Here is a 17736-nt window from a genome sequence, read left to right as displayed (position 1 = left end):
GAATTACCGTGTCGTGAAATTATGTTTGTCTAAAAAGTGTGTCACCAACATGAAAAGTTTGGAAAGCTCTGCTCTAGATGGTACAAAAGTTAATACAAATCTTTCTGCAGTGTTAATGCAAAATTACTATTTGCTGATTTGAATAGACTGATAAAGAAAACAGTGAATATGATATGTGCAAAAGTTTGGACATCCTTCCAGTTGATTCATTACTATTTTTTTTTAAGTTGTTAATAAGGCCAAAAACATTCATTGTCAGGCAAAGACAATTCCATGGTTTAACAAGTACTCTGAGGCCTTAAAAATCTACCATGACGTACTTATAAAGATGAAGATTTGGTATGGCCTTCACAGTCCCTGGAGATCTCAAAACATGCAAGGGGACCTAAGAATATTTCTGAGCTAGAAGGGCTCTGCAAGAAAGAATGGGGAAAATATCCACAAGCAAGAAGAGAAATAAAACCTCCTTGCAAGCTACTGGAAAAGTTTGGAAGCTGTTATGTCTTCCAAAGGGGGTGTTACAAAGTATTCAAATCTCTGCACATGCCATATTCACCATTTCTTATTTTGAATCTGTTAAAAAAAAAAAAAAAAAAAAAAAAAAAAATCAGCAAATAATATAATGTTCAGCTGGCCATGGGAAGACCCCGTGATCAGCCATACTCACCCCGCATGCCATCAAACACTGCCATGGCTGAGAAGCTGCCATTCACTGCCTTCCCCCCCCACTCTGTTGGTACAGTCCCTAGGTGCACACAGGGCACACTGATCTTTGAAGACCCCGAGGCAGGAAAGGTTGGCAGAGGCGTCTCCTGATGACATCATGCAGCGGGGTATTTAAACCCTCGTCGCAATCCTCTCCATGCCTCAGCAACAGGTCCTCCTGCCTTGCAGTGCTTGTTGCTGGTTCCCATGCCTCATCTGCATTCTTGCTGTCTTGTCTAGGTTGTGCCTTTGCTCTGCCCTCCATGCCTTTCTTTCCTCCCATCTTGCCATGGTCCTTTGAGCCTCGTCTTGACTCTAAGTGGCTCATCTCTGTCTGTCTTATCTCGATTGCCAGGTTCTGATTTTTGCCTTGAACTTGGACTTCTCTTGGATTGCTGCCTGCCCTGATGCTTGGCCCTTACCCAGATTTCGTCTATTCGCTGCCTGCCCTGACCACCATCCGTACCTGGATTCTCTCTGACTGCTCCTTAAGGGGACACTCGCCTAAGCCCTGCCAGTCCCTGGAACCTAAAGGCTCAACCCGTGGGGGAACAGGGCTGGTACAGGTGAAGCTCCAGTTCTAATACCAGTATGGGCATGTCCTCCAGCTGTCAACATGGGCCTAGTACGTTCGCCTACTAGGCTGCGTCAAACATGCCACAGCCTAAAGGCTCACATCTGTGACAAATAAATAGTAATTTTGCATTAAAAATTGAGGAAAAGTGTCAAAGTTTGACTTTATACCATGTAGAGGTTGTGTCAGCTCCTGTTGAAACACTCCATTTGAGCCGGGACACCTAACCTTTTGCACACAACTGTAACATTTAGACGCTAATGCGGCAATCTGTGCATTAAAATACTGTGCACATGATTTCAATGCTCAGATTAAACAATTTTAACTCCTGATGCACCAACCTAATGATATGCTAATGCAGGGGTGGCCAATTCCAGTCCTGGAGAGCCATAAACGGGCCAGGTTTTCAGGATATCCACAATGAATATGCATGAGAAAAAGACCTGAGTTGGTCTCCCCTGTGCTAATGCATCAGGAGTTTAAAAAAAAAAAAAAAAAAAAAAAAAAAAAGCAAGTTGCCTTTAAAATGTGCATTCGGCAGAGGCTGAATGCACATTTTAGCTCATGAAGGTGGGAATGGGAATCCCTGATAGGCACTTAAACCCCTTAAAAAAAAAAAAAAAAAAAGAGGGGGCGGGCGGAGATTTAAAAAGATAGTTTTAAAATGTCCGCGGCTCTCATTTGGGTACGTGGTAGCTGCTGCCGTCAGTACTTATCCAGCTAAGCAGCGGTAAACCACACCAGATAGCCAGATAAGTACTGACTTAGCAGTCTAACAGCTCTTACCCTCTGCCAGATAGCCGGATCGGTAGGTGCTTATTCAGGGAAGTGCTGGAAACTGCTGCTTAGCTAGATAAGTCTGTACTCATCCGCAGACATTTTAAAAGTTTCCAGTGCTACCGCGAAGAAAAAAAAGTTAACTCCAGTTCTGACCCAGGAGTTAAATTTCCAGTGCTAAGAAAGGTGAGTTGGCCAAAGGCAGTCTCTCTGCATCGGGGAGTACTGCTTAGTGCCCTCATTGCATTGTAATTTCCATACAAGGGCATTAAGCAGTGCTCCTATTTAGGAATGCCCATAAGACATCCTTGCTGCATCGGTATTAAGTTTGGCGCACAGAAAATGCACATTCAATACTGGCAGAAAGACGCGTTCAGCTGAACGCACCTTTCTGCATTATCCTATAATGGAGAAATATCCACCCAGCCTGCATAATCAACCCACGAGGGTGCTTTTCATTTAGTTTAATAATTACTATACTACCTAACATAAATCAAACATTAACATTCAGTATGAAAACAGAAAATTTACAAATCAATGCAAAATAAAATAGGGAAAACAATGAGAACAAATATTTTAACTATATACAAATAAAATAAATGGATTACACCAAAAAACACAGTACTAAAAATATACATAACTAATCAGAATAAAATAAGGCAAACAAAAAATGTGTAAAAAAACACACAACACAAGACTTTCTGTAAATTTTCATAGGGGGAGAGAGAGAGAGAGACTACCCACATTTTCTTTTCTTTCAAAATTAGGAAATGCAAAGTTTGCATGTTAGAAGTATCTGTGGACTCTGCACCTATTTGTGCGTGGCAGAGAGTAAAACAGCATCCAGACATTTGAAAATCAAATGTACACAAGTAGAGTTCCTCCCACGACTTACAGATAGATGAAAATGCCTTTTTCCAGAGCAGCTAAAAGCAGACACCTTGTAAGCCAAGTGACCTTTTAGCTGCATTTGGGGAGGGAAGTTTTTAACCAGGTCATTTTACCTGGGTAAATACCTTTAAAAATTACTCCTAAATAAATGCAGGATCAACATGATGGCTTTGTGGCTGGGGCTGCACCCAGCCATGCGAGAGACTTGGGCTGGATTTCTAGCCATTGCTCAAGAACACCACCTAGGAAGGTTCCCAGAGGGAACTGCAGTTTGCGGCCCATGGCCAAAGGCCATCACTGAAATGCTGGGGGCCAGGAAAAGCAGGAGAAGAAATGCCTCAGGTAGTGGTGAACTAAGACTCAGGGCACCATGGTCCAGCGGAGGCCAGTTTCGATTGGTCTGGCAGTTTTTTCTTGCGGCGTTTGGCTCAAAATTCTGCCCTCCCTGCCCACCCCCTCCCAAAGAAAGAAATCCCACTGTGCGGCACTCAACTGTGCAAAGCTCCAAAGTATCTTTCTCCTCTGCACTATGGACCTCTGTCCTAGAGATGAGGACTTATAGCAATACACAGACAGTGCTAAAAGCTGTGAAAGCACCTAAGAGACAGGGACTCAACTGAGTTTCCTCTTCACTGGATTGCATAGAATGATACATATGTACATTTATATACCCATTCACAAGACAATACGGCAGAAATAAGTTATCATTAAAGACTTACTGTATGGTTCTGAAATCAGGGTTAGAATAATGTCTCCCATATCGTCAACTTCGGAAATTCCAAATCGATATGTTGAACTGTCCTTTGCAAGACCTAGATCTGTACATCTCAGTTAAGAAAACGTTTTAAACAGAGTTGGTAGAATGTGGAACTTGGTACAGGCTCAGGATATTTAAAATAGTATTTTGAGTCAACATTTTACTTACAAATAAAAGACTTTCTATTGTTCTTGCAATTTTCAGACCAAAGAGAGTCTAAATGGTCAAAATTCCAGCACAATTGCATCCTTACTCTCTGGGTAGGTCTGATCGCAGTGACCTCTTTCTAAGTAGGAACTCCATTCTTGCGTTCTGGAATTCTCTCAGTCTTTCATGATGTAGGACAAAAGAACGATAGTAAAAAGGCTAGAAAACTAGACTGGGACAGGTGTGACCACCACCACCATCACCATCACATTTTGGAAAGAATATGTGCACCAAGGAATGCAGAAGATATGCTTGATGGCTGTTAGGTCTCTGAAGCGCCTCATCTCTCTCTCTGGAGCCTAGTCTGTGTTTCAGAAAGTCCCACATTTTAATTTCACCTTGACAACCCTGGGCCTATGAACCTTCTCCGAATCTAAAGACCTCATGAATCTCCTTCCCTTTGACTTCTCAAACCACTGAAATTTTTAACAGATTTTTCTGCAAACCTATGCAAAAAAAAGCCAGTGGCGAGGTGGTCTTTTAGGCTAGGCCATGCCATGGCCACTAGCTGCAGCTATTTACAATTCTCACTCTTTGCAGTTTTATTCACTTCATTCTACGGTTTATATTCCCTAGAAATTTCATTTACATCACATTTGTCATACAGGATGTTTTCATTTCACCAGTACCATTTACTCATCTGTTGCTGAAGACTACATAGGTGCCTTGATTCAGATATTTAGTCATCTCCCAGTATTTAGGGAGAGGACTGCATCTTGCTGATGGCCAGAGCTCTGGTTCCGCAGTCCCAGCTCAGCAGAGCCTGCCCTGCCCTTCACCCCAGGAGACACGAGGGGGGAAGAAACCTAATTCCATTGAGACTTATTGCTTTAAACCCCAAGCAGATTGCTCTCTGAAGCACCATAACTTGCAGTTTAGAAAAAAAAATGCTAAAAATGTTTAAAGGAACAAAACTTAATGCCCTTCACTTGTCCAGGTCGAGACATTTCCTTCATGTTTCATCAGAATCAGCTTTCTTCAAAGTTAAAAGCTACTTTAATTGATTTTAAGAGTTTTCTTAAAAGGAAAACTCAGAGTCTCAACAATTCATGGTGACACATCATCTAGTTAGTTGACAGTATTCCTTCTCCTTGGTGGCTAATATGATTCAGACCCAGAGTTAGTTGATGTTCAAGAATTTGCAAATGCTGCCCGGAGCATCAATATCAGACAGATTATCCCAATCATTGTATGGCATGGGGCTTTCTTATGACAGCTGAAGTGATCGGTCACTGTCGCAGAGGTCACTAGGAGCCAGCATTAATCAAAAAGGCTTGGCAATTGCTATGCATCACATTGTTCATCTAGGGACCAGGCTGAAGGTTTGCGCACCAGTGGTGTTCATTGAGCCCCCAAAGAGGTCAAGATACAAGTGAGAGCGCTGGAGCAATTTACACATCCAGGACCGGAAGACAACAGCAACATTTACTAAATGAAGTGGAAACCATGTGACACGTACCTATGGCTGGAGGAAAGCAAGGGCTGTTTCCTTTTTTTTCCATGTGAGTACATGCTGGAGGCAAATAGTATCGTTTCCTAAAAATATTTAGTGTAAGAGTGAAAGTAATGTGATAGTAACTGCCAAATGGAGACGACTAAAAAAGAAAAAAGTAAATATTTTTGCCATGTATGGGGCAATTCACAGTTTCTTGGGGAGGTCATTTTTGTTTTGATATTTTGAAATGGTCCAGGAGGCAATGCAATTAGTTTTGCATCTCATCCTTTTTGTCCTGCCTCCTGAGCACCTTGTGATACATGGAGTGCCTTTTGAGTTACTATTAAAAATTCAAAATTGGTGTAGTTTGCAGCCTCTTCTCAAGATAATGCAACACCACCACATTCTAGGTGAACAATCAGTTGTAGCGTGGTGGCTCCAACTAGATGGGCTCTGCATGCCTTCTATCCGTGGGGGTGGGTGGGTAGGGGAAGACCGACCTCCCAGGCGCTGATGTGGATATGGTAGAATAATGCTCCGCCCACTCTCTGCATCCAAATTAAAAATCCAGACAAGTGATTTGCTCCCAAGGCTTTTACTCTAAAATCAATTCCACAATCTGGCAATAAACACACAGGTAGTGCAATCCATTGCTTTTACAGTTGATGAGTAATCTTCAACCAAAATTAGTTTTTACAGACGAGAGAGGAAATACACGATTGCTGTGCTCAATCTCAAGTATTTATACTTGATAGAGGAAACAGATCTGATTTCTCCTTTTGAGTGGTGGAAAGTGGAAGGCACTAAATTCCAGCTCCTTGATCTCAAGTGCACACCATCATTTCCTCTTCCACTCTTGAATCTTGCAACAAAAGGAGTCGACTCTGCACCACTTTCAGGTAACACTTCACAACTGTACCCTAGAAGCACAGGAGGTTTTCAAGATGGTCAAGCAAAGTCTAAAAAAGGCAAGCCAGTCAAGCTCTTCACTGCCTCTTGCCGAAAGCAGAGCAATGGCGTTTGTGTGGCGCTAAGCAAACTCCCGCCGAGCCAAATTTCTGCAGTTTCTCCTGTTTCAGCACTGCAGGCAAAATCCCAGCGAGCACATTCCTTCCTCCTTCCAAACCTAGATGACACCTTTTCCCCTCGCCATGTCACTTTCCCTGATTACAGCACTCGATTAGGTCTTCTAAAACTCAGGGGTGAATTAGGCTAGGATGTACCATCTCTGCTTCAGAGACAGACAGACAGACTGCAATATTCATTTTAGTGAATAGGCCAAGATGCAAAATAAATACCAGCTGCTTAGCCTTTTTGATTAATTTCTGTGCTGGTTAATAGCGTTTGCTCAGAGTGTCCTCCTTATGCTATCAGCAGGTAAAAGGAGATAATATTACCCTTGTTAAGCTCACTAATAAGGCCCCTCGTCACATAATGTGTTTAATTCTGGTGGCCATACCTCTGTAAGGACATAAAATGGAAGCTGTCCAGAGAAGGGCTACAAAAGTGTTACAGGACCTGCAACATCAAATCTACACAGAGAAGTTTAAAACAAAAAAGTATTCATTGAAAGAAAAAGGTGATACAATAGAAGCTTCCAAATATTTAGCAGGCTTCAATAAAGTACAGAAACATGCAACTTTACTATAGAAAAGAAAATTCTGGAATCCTCGATGGCGGAAGCAAGTGGGTCACAATCGGTCATCTAGTAGTAAATCTCCTCTACTAGGCTCTCTATGGCAGGGGAGGACACCTTCGGCCCTCAAACAGGCCTGGGTTTTCAGGATATCCACAATGAAAATGCATGAGAAGGTTTGCATGCACTGTCATCATCGTATGCAACTCCTATCTCATGCCTATTTATTGTGGCTATCCTGAAAACCAGGCCCATCTGTGGCTCTTAAAGACCAGAGTGAACAACCCACGATCTATGGGGAGGAAACAAAGGGCTCCAGATACCCGCAGTTTCTGCTCCTTTCCATGTGGTCTGTGGGCAGACTGCTTCTTTTGTTCGGCCCTGCCTCTTCTCCTTGGACACTAGTGGCAGAAGGAAGCTCTCTGGCGACTCTGGACTCTGATCAGTCTTAGCCCAGAACTACAATTCCCCCCCCCCCCCCTTTATGCCTGATGGTAGATCAGCGCCAGCATATCTGGATGACACCGAAGGATTGGCATATCTGGATGACACCGAAGGATTGCATGAATTGGTGAGACTTCGTGTGCTGGAGAGGCTGCCGATGGAACAGCGTCTTGGACCCAGAGCTGCAGCGACTCAGCCACATGGCCAGACGCTGTGGGTGTTTGTAGAAGGAAGCAGTTTAGCAGCTGCTAGCTCAGATCTAAAGCTTGAAAGAAGGAATGCTGCAGCCCTGGCGGAGGTGTGGGGATCATTTTCTTCTCCTAGAAGTGCTGGCAAGACGGGCTTAATTTGATTTTCATCTCTCTCTCCAGCTGGTCAGATTCAAGGGTTATCACAGAAGCTGGAAAGTTCACTGCAGAACCTTGCCATTCAGGAAACTGAAATCCTTCATTTTATTTATTCATTCATCTCAGACAGGAACTGGTTGTGGTAGAAGAGTTAAAGTGCTTCAAGACAAAGCAGAGATTTTTGTTAAAGACTCATTGGTAACTTGCAATAAGCTGGAAATGTTTTTTTAAAATATTTTAAGACTATGTATTTACATCTCCTAAAATATTCCTAAACTGCCTATCATAGGTTTAAAAGATGATACTGCTGTTTTAAAAATACCAATTGAGTCAGTCCTGCCTGTATATGGCCATTTGCCAAGGTAAAAGAAAAAAAACTCTGGAGACTTGGCTTCACCCTGCCAGGTCTTTGATAGCCTAGAGTTTACTCAGAGAAGTTAGAAACAGACTTAGCTGATGCCTTGTACAATGATTATTACCTGAGCTTTAAGCCCCGATAGGGCCTGGCTCCTTAAAATGTTTAAGGTTAAAGATCGTTCCTTTTTGAACTGTTATGTGCTTATAATTTCCAGATGTCTCTAAATCTAAGAAGAGGAAGCGGAAGCAATTTCTCTTGTTGAAGCAGAGGCTATTGCAGTTAGGAGGGTTAACTTTTTGAGATTTCTACGTAAAATGTTTAAGTTCCAAAAGGAATATGTAGCTAGGATATTTCTTTCGTCAGTTGACAGCTTTCCTTAGCAACAATTCCGCAGCTGCTCCGGTTGCGGGAATGAGTACCCCAAAGGGTACAAATACTTAAATTGGGAGCTTATTCATTTGAAGTAGTTAGGGGTCCATTTTTAGCCACTCACTAACTTTGGCAGGATATTCAGTGGTGCAACCAAAACACCAAACATACCTATCTTAACAATAGCTGAAGCAGCTTATATTGGTAACTTTGGTTGTGCTGTGGAGCTGTCCTAGAGTTAGTTCGTAACTTAATCCAGAAACACCCCTATCTTATCCGGCTAAACTTTAGCCAGGTAAGTTCCCAAAATCTTCAATAGTTGGCATTTAGCCAGATGAGTTATTTGGCTTAATGCTGCTGAATATAAACCTCCTTAATATCTAGATGCATTGCTTCTTCCTTTCTTATACTCTGTTGTGTAAATTCCTTTAATTTGAGGCTTGGATTCTTTTAAAAAATTGTGGACTTGTAGGATTGATAAGTGCTTTCTGTGTTTCTTGATATTTGTATTCATTATAAATTTTTTTGGCTGGATTGCTTCTTTGCTTTTGCAAGTTTTTTTTTATGGTGGTATTTGAAACTATAAAGAAAAAAAGAAAAGAAAAAAAATTAATTGTCAAGGGGTCACGATGTGAAGTGGAAGGAGGATGATCTCAGGAAATACTTTTTTACAGAGAGGGTGGAAATCAATACTGGGACAGTTTAAGTATGCTTGGGACAGAGAGAAAAATAAACTTAAAGGTTGGGTAAGAGACATTGGGAGCTAAATGTTGGTTTAAGTATGGGAATTGGTATTCTCATGTACCTAGAATAAAGGCCAAGGAGAGAAGACAACCAAACCGACTTGGATAAGGAGAGACATACTGCAGGTGGTCAAGCTCGTATGGCTGATACCAGAGATATATCCTTAGCTAGAATAGGTAGACAGAAATAATCAGGCGAACTAGCTAGGCCAACTGGTCATCATCTACTAGATTAACACATTAAACTAGACAAGCAATGTTTTTCAACTAGTAGTGCTTTGTACTGAAGGATAGCCACACTCAAAGTTATGCTGCATAGACAGGAAAGGGATCAACCTCTTAAATATCAAAAAATAGTATGCTGAAAGTTAAATATATCACTTTCAACTCTGAAAGAAGAGACTTGTGAAGACAAGACCCAGTAATCAAATTAATGTGAAAATGACAAGACACTAAGAACTTCATAATGGAGTGTGCCGAGAGCAGGAAACTTATCCAGGTAAAAATGTTACTGGGTAACTTTATTAGGATAATTCAGTGGAACATAACCAGATGCGAGTTCTGCTCAATAAACCCAATTAAAGTTTAAAAAAAAAAGTTACCTTGATTCCTTTAGGACTGCCCTGCTGCACCACCAGCTTTATCTGGATAACTTAATCCAGAAATCGCTTAATATCAGCGCTCACTAGCTAAAGTTAAGACGCCCTCCCAAATCCCTCATCACTCCCTCTTTTCTATTTGGCTAAATTCAGTGTGGATAACGAGTTACCTGAACAAACATTTAGACAGAGAGCGGGGATGCTTGAAACCAAAAGATTTCCCCAGGTAATTCCTGAAGTTATCTGGACAAATTGTTTTTTTTCTAAACTATAAGCATGAACATATTGACATTACAAACAGCATAAAATTAAGCAGAATTTCCACATGGCAAGTAAAAAGGTAGCATACAAAAATAATGGAGAAAATATTTACCTGATAATTTCGTTTTCCTTAGTGTAGACAGATGGACTCAGGACCAATGGGTATAGTGTACTCCTGATAGCAGTTGGAGACTGATCAGATTTCAATCTGACGTCAGCATTAGTACATATACCCCTGCAGGAAGTGCAGCTCTTCAGTATTCTCCTTGAAAAGTGATTGCGGATATATGTGTGGCTGAATAACTTTGATAACTTAATTAATTTGAACTGGTTGAATTGGCTATAGCTGGTTCCCGCCAGTGCCCTCAACTGAGAAACGTCGACACCCGGTAGGATGGGTGTCCTAGATGAAGGAAAGCATGGCTTACCCGTGAATCACTCGCTCCCGGGGATGTCGCCCGAGAATTCCAAGAATGACTGCAGCCTTGGGTGGGATGCTGAGTCCCATCTGTCTACACTAAGGAAAACGAAATTATCAGGTAAGTAATTTCTCCATTTCCTAGCGTGTAGCAGATGGACTCAGGACCAATGGGATGTATAAAAGCTACTCCCGAACCGGGTAGGAGGCTGCCTGAGGCCCACTTAGTACTGCCCTTGCAAATGCTGTGTTCCTCTCGAGCCTGAACATCCAGGCGGTAGAACCTAGAGGTGGTGTGGATGGAGGACCATGTCGCTGCCCAACATATCTCAGCGGGTGATAGCATCTTGGTTTCCACCCAGGACACTGCCTGGACTCTAGTGGAATGGGTCTTGACTTGCAAAGGTGGCGGCTTGCCTGCTTCTACGTAGGCCGCCTTGATAACTTCTTTGATCCGCTTCCCCTTGCTTCTTTCCGATGTGAAGGACGAATAGATGGTCCATCTTTCGTATGGATTCCAATCTTTCCAGGTATCGGACTAGGAGTCTGCCGACGTTGAGGTGGCGCAGGCGGCGAGATTCTTCTGAATCCTTATGCTCATCTGGCAAGGATAGAGAAATGGTTTGGTTGAGATGTAAGTGAGAAACCACTTTGGGAAGGAAGGACAGGACCGTGCGTAACTGGATGATTCCCGGAGTGAGTCTGAGGAACAGCTCCCGGCAGGACAGTGCTTGTAGCTTGGAGATACGACGGGCCGAACAGACTGCCACCAGGAAGGGTGTTTTCAATGTTAATAGTCGGAAGGAAAGTCCAGAGAAAGGTCTGAAGGAGGCTCCTGCTAAGAAGTCTAGGACCAGGTTGAGGTTCCACAGAGGCACCAGCCACTTTAGGGGTGGTCAGATCTGCTTAACTCCCTTCAGGAAGTGGGAGACATCCGGGTGAGAGGCTAGGCTACCATCCTCACTCTTGGTTCCGTAGCATGACAATGCGGCCACCTGTACCTTGATGGAGTTGAGAGACAATCCCTTGTGTAGGAATTCCAAAATCGCAGGAATTTTGACTAAGTGTGGGATGATGTCGCGGTCCTCATACCAGGCTTTGAATACTTTCCAAATCCTTATATATGTTAGGGATGTGGAGAACTTGTGTGCTCGGAGCAGGGTGTCAAATTACTGCCCCCAAGTATCTGCTATTCCTCATGCGAGTCCTCTCAATGGCCAGACCGTAAGAGAGAATGGAGCTGGGTACTCATGGAGGATCGGCTCTTGTTGGAGCAGATCCCTGTATGGCGGTAGTGGGAGAGGGCTCCCTGTCAGTAGCCTTTGCATGTCTGCGTACCACGGCCTTCTTGGCCAGTCTGGGGCCACCAGAAGTTCTGGTCCCTTGTGGTGTTCTATCTTGTGGATGATTGTGCCCAATAGGGGCCACGGCAGGAAGGCGTATAATAGAGTTTCCTGTGTCCAGGTCTATACCAGGGCATCGATTCCCTGGGACTGAGGTTCCCATCTGCGGCTGAAGAAGCTGGGCACTTGGGCGTTGGACCGGTTTGCCAGGAGGTCCATGGTTGGTGTTCCCCAACAGCTTACTATCAACTGGAATGCTGTGGTAGACAGTCTCCCTTCTCCTGGGTCTAGACCTTTCTCTGCTGAGGTAATCCACAGCGACGTTGTCTTTTCCCGCAATGTGGACAGCCGAGATCTCTCTAAGGTTCGCTTCTGCCCACGTCATTAGGGGGTCTATTTCCAGAGACACCTGTTGGCTTCTGGTTCCTCCCTGATGGTTGATGTAGGCCACTGTTGTGGTGTTGTCCGACATGACTGACTGATTTGTCTCTGAGTCTGGGACCTAACCATAGCCAGGCTAGTCTGACTGCCTGTGCTTCTAGGCAATTGATGTTCCAGTGCCCCTGGGTGGTTAGCTCCTGGCAGTGTGCTCCCCATCCCCGTAGGTTGGCATCCTTGGTGAGCAGGATCCAGGTCGGTGAGGACAGCCTCACCTCATGGCTCAGATGGCCTTCTTGTAGCCACCATCATAGTTGGGTCCGAACCTTGTCCAGGAGCTGGAGACAAAGGGGCGGATTTTAAAAGGCGCGCGAATAGCCTACTTTTGTTTGCGCTCCAGGCGCAAACAAAAGTACGCTGGATTTTAGTAGATACGCGCGGAGCCGCGCGTATCCACTAAAATCCTGGATCGGCGCGCGCAAGGCTATGAATTTTGTATAGCCGGCGCGCGCCGAGCAGCCTACCCCGTTCCCTCCAAGGCCGCTCCGAAATTGGAGCGGCCTCGGAGGGAACTTTCCTTTGCCCTCCCCTCACCTTCCCCTCCCTTCCCCTACCTAACCCACCCGCCCGGCCCTGTCTAAACCCCCCCCTTACCTTTGTCGGGGGATTTACGCCTCCCAGAGGGAGGCGTAAATCCCCGCGCGCCAGCGGGCCTCCTGTGCGCCGGGCCGCGACCTGGGAGCGGGTACGGAGGGCGCGGCCACGCCCCCGGGCCGTAGCCACGCCCCCAAAACGCTGCCGACACGCCCCCGAAACGCCGCGACGACCGGGCCCGCCCCCGACACGCCCCCCTCCGAGAACCCCGGGACTTACGCGAGTCCCGGGGCTCTGCGCGCGCCGGGAGGCCTATGTAAAATAGGCTTCCCGTCGCGCAGGGCCCTGCTCGCGTAAATCCGCCCGGTTTTGGGCGGATTTACGCGAGCAGGGCTCTGAAAATCCGCCCCAAACTGTGTAGTTCTGGGACAGCGGGTTCCATCGTGACAGTAGGGAGCGCTGTAGGCGCCTCATGTGAGGACTTGCCCATGGCACTATTTCCAGTGTGGCTGCCATGAGGCCGAGGACTTGGAGGTAGTCTCATGCTGTGGGACAAAGCTCGATCAACAGGTTCGCAACTAGGTCATCAGTTTTGATCTCCTTGTTGGTGTCAGGATGACCTTGTCTTGTTCGGTGTCGAACCGAACTCCCAGGTATTCTAGGGCTTCGGAGGGCTGCTAACAGCTGTTTGTGTTGACTATCCACCTGAGGCTCTCTAGTAGAGTTTTGACTCTGTTGGTCGCCTGGTGACTTTCCTCTGGGGATTTCGCCCTGATCAGCCAATTGTCCAGATAAAGGTGTATGAGGATTCCTTCCTTCCTCAGTGTTGCTGCCACTACCACCATGATTTTGGTGAACGTCTGGGGTGCTGTGGCTAACCCGAATGGTAGTGCCTGGAACTGGTAGTGATGGTCCAGGATCGTGAAGCATAGAAACTCTGATGCTCTTGATGGACTGGAATGTGCAGTTAGGCTTCAGACAGATCCAGGGATGTAAGGAATTCTCCTGGTTGTATCGCCCTTATGACCGAGCGTAGGGTTTCCATGCGGAAGCAAGGGATCTCAGATGGCTGTTGACCGACTTGAGGTCCAGGATAGGCCTGAATGTTCCTTCTTTCTTGGGAACAATAAAATAGATGGAATAATGTCCAGTATTTATTTGTTGTGAGCGTACCGTTATAGCCTCTAAGGCATTTAATCTGGTCAGTGTAGCTTCCACTGACAGTCTTGGAGGGGTCGTGGCAGGGGGATTCCCAAACTTATCTGGAGGGATGTGGTAGAAATCCAGATAATATTCCTCTCGAACGATGGCTAGGACCCACTTGTCCGAGGTTCTCTCAACCCATCTTTGGTAGAACAGGGCAAGTCTGTCCCCTATGGCTTCTTCCCTTGGACGGGTCTGCTGATTTTCATTGTGGGGTGCGGCTGGGACCTGGCCCAGAGCCAGCTCCCGCCTGTGGGGCGAGCCACTTAGTATGTGTTTCTGAATGGGTTGAAGCGCTGTGATCCTCTGCCCCTAGAGTTTCTGGGGAAGGGTCACTGGTTTCTCTTATTCCTGACCTCTGGTAGCCGTGGCAGTAGGGCTTCACCCCATTTGTTGGCTAGCTTCTCTAGTTTGCTTCCGAACAGGAGGGTTCCCTTGAAGGGCATCCTTGTGAGTCTCATTTTGGACGATGCGTCGGCCGTCCAGCTTTGGAGCCAGAGTTGTCTTCTGGCCGCCACAGCGGATGACATGCTTCTAGCCGCAGTGCGCACCAGATCAGAAGCAGCATCCATGAGGAATGATACTGCTGGTTCCAGGGCTTCCCCACGAGTGTTGTTCCTGGTCTGTGATAAGCAGGCGCGTGTCACCACGGCACAGCAGGCTGCGATCTGTAGAGACCTAGCAGAGATGTCAAAAGACTGTTTGAGGATGGATTCCAGACATCTGTCTTGGGCATCCTTGAGCACTGCTCCTCCCTCGACTGGGATGGTGGTGCGCTTAGAGACTGCACAGACCATGGCATCAAGTTTCGGATATGTCAGGAGATCTTTGGCAGGTTCGGTCCCTTGGGGGGGGGGGGGGGGGGGGGGGGAAGAGTTCCCCTTCCTCCAGGGGTTCTGAATCATCGTCTGAGTTGTCTGTGTCCCTGAAGGTGGGGCTTCTGGGCAGTGGAGGCACTTCTTGGGCATAGAGGGTCCCGGTACATTGAGGTCCTCTGGCGGAGGCTGTGGCCGTGATATCGGAGGCCCCGGGCTGCATGTGGACGAAGGTATGCAGGCCTTTGAAGAATTCCACCCAGGAGATAGATGCTGGGTCTAAATTAAGAGGTGCTGGGGAGTCCAGTTTGAGGGAGACTCCCGCTGGGGGACGCGAGATCCGGCGTACTGCTCGAGAAGCTGGATCCCGGCACCAGCTGAGGAGGGCCATGGGCTGAATCCCCCAGGGCCTCCTCGCACTGTATACACAGGGCTGTGGCCTCCTCATGCTACGCAACTCTGATGTGGCATGCTGGGCAAAGGCCCGGAGCCTTGAGCTTCTTCTCCGGTGATGCCATGGCTTGTGCGCGTAAAAAATACAGGGACCGGGCTGCCTACTTATGTGCTCTGGTGCATCGAGGTTGTGTGCGTAAATCGGGTGTGCACTCAATAAAATGCATGCGCCACTGTGCGCAAAGGCCAAACTTATGCGCCCAGCACAGTAGTCATATGGTTGTGCGCGTCGCTTTGTGCACGGCAATTATGCGCGTGCAAGAGATTTGTGCGCAGGTCTTGCCTCTCTGCTCACGGGTCGGGACGGCGGACCGGGCGGTGAACAGGACAAAATGGCGATGGTGACGGCGACCACGTAGCCAGTATGGAGACCATCTCGGAGGGTGTCCACGTGGGAGGACCCCCGAATCTGACCGGGGCCTAGCCCTGCTAGGGCTGATCAACCCAGTGGCATTGGCACCAACTGGCGACCTGTGTGACTCTTCGAACTTCGGAGACTTTAATGAAGTTTTCTACCTTACCTTGTCTCGGCGTTTCCCGGTCTCGTTCCGGGCGGTCTCCGACTGTGGGGGGAGAATACCTTCACCGCTGCGCTCGAAGTTGCACCCGCTGCCTCTCAGTCTCACCCATTGCCGGGGGCTAAGTCCACGCCGAGGGTCGGCTGTTGGACCAAGGCCAACCTCAGAGGGATCGCGGAAATTACCTCGGGAATTCTCAACTGGGGGAAGGACCCAAGGGGTGTCACCGCAGGAGAGCGGGGCTCTTCTGTAGAGGTAAGATTTCTTCTTGTTTTGGGTTTCTTTGGTAAAATTACTCTAACACTGTGCAAGCGTGCATAGAGTCCCTAACTGCTATGGAGACGGAAAATACTGAAGAGCTGCACTTCCTGCAGGGGTATATGTACTAGGGCTGACGTCAGATTGAAATCTGATCCGTCTCCAACTGCTGTCAGGAGTACACTATACCCATTGGTCCTGAGTCCATCTGCTACACGCTAGGAAAGTAGCTATTATCCCATATCATTAGCAAAAGCCCTCCAAATACGTTCAAACTTCATGACCTTCCCTTTTATACTGTAAGACAGCCTTTCAATAAGAACAATTTCCCAAACTTAATTCTGCTAGTGCATGATTTTAGGAACATATTTCCAGGGAAGGGTTTTAGTTAAATGAGCTGCTAACAACCATTTGACCAAAGCTTTGCGTTTATTGGGTATTACAGAGCCATCCCAGTACCCAAAGAGCCATTTAAAGAGAGATAGCCAATAGAAACCCAGTTTAAGAAACTTCCTCCTCTACTTTCCCCAAACAGCCAAAAGCAAACCTACAAGTTCACCAAGCATGAAAAGACTCAACCCTTCCATAACCATGCCAACACAGGTTACAAGCCTCATTGAAAAATTTAGTCCTAGAAATTCTGTGTAAAATCCCAATCATTAATTCAACCCTCATGTCAAACATTTTGAGAGCTCTCTTCCAGATATTACCTCCTCTATATCATTCAATTCAAGGCCCAAGTCTTGTTTCCATTTCTCCAAATCAAAAGTACAATCCAAACCATATCTAGTGACCAGAATACCCATATGGAAACCACATTATCCCGTGGCAGAGCTAAACATAATGCCTCCTCAACCAGTTCAATTCCCCAAGTACCCAACCTCCATCAACAAAATGCTGTAAAAACAGACTGCAGCTAAAAGTACTTGGAGAATTTATCCTACCTAATGCTGTGTTAGACTCAAATGACTGAACTTCACATCTGCCAATAGTCTTTCACTCCAGCAAGAAAGGTGCATACATAGCTATATTCATATTTTTCTTCAAAGGAGCAATGGAAGAAAAAAATCTTTATGTGATTCTAGAAATTTGTTCATTGCCCTCCACGCTTCCAGACAAATTGTTTTTAACATGGACTTCTTAATGCGTCATCTGAGGAGTTACAGTTGCCTTTAACCCAGATAGGACATTAACACAGTTAATAACCTGACTAGAGGTGATTATTGCTGTTATAACCTAATAGCTGTTTCAGGGTTTTTCATATTACTGTTTTTTTGTGGGGGGGGTTGTTTAAGTTATGAGGTAGGAAAATTGTTACACAAACACCCCCCCCACACACACACACACACACCCAACCACATTCTGAAGAATCTATTCAGACTGAAATTTCAGGAAGTTTAATGCTTGGTATTCCAGCCAAATTGGGTTGCTTGTGTAGTACCTGTACCAGATAGCGCATCCCCGAGTGTGAAGTGTTGTGCTTTGAGCCATAGTGGTAGTGCCCCAAGAGATATTGCGAGTATGTTCTAGAGAGAGTGTCTCTAAGACTGAAGTTGCAGTTTGATGTATGAAGCAGATGTGTCCGTGCAGCTGCAGCAAACCAATATGAAAGACAGAATCCACCAGAGCAGCTGTTCTCAACCCAGTTCTCAA

The 17736-nt window shown here is 45.9% G+C and overlaps 1 protein-coding gene across 4 annotated transcripts in view; it reads right to left on the bottom strand.

The window, feature by feature from the left end:
* Positions 1 to 17736, bottom strand: part of ESRP1 (epithelial splicing regulatory protein 1) — a 162969-nt gene that overhangs the window by 108202 nt on the left and 37031 nt on the right. For all 4 annotated transcript variants that reach the window (XM_029591713.1, XM_029591715.1, XM_029591712.1 and 1 more), the window contains exon 5: positions 3667 to 3765. In XM_029591713.1, the coding sequence (XP_029447573.1) occupies positions 3667 to 3765 (99 nt within the window). The remainder of the gene's footprint in view (positions 1 to 3666; positions 3766 to 17736) is intronic.

Source organism: Rhinatrema bivittatum, chromosome 2 (genome assembly GCF_901001135.1).
Source record: "Rhinatrema bivittatum chromosome 2, aRhiBiv1.1, whole genome shotgun sequence".
In the NCBI taxonomy this organism is placed as follows: Eukaryota; Metazoa; Chordata; class Amphibia; order Gymnophiona; family Rhinatrematidae; genus Rhinatrema; species Rhinatrema bivittatum.
The sequence above is the reverse complement of the archived record's forward strand: the minus strand, read 5'-3'. Positions and strand labels throughout refer to the sequence as shown.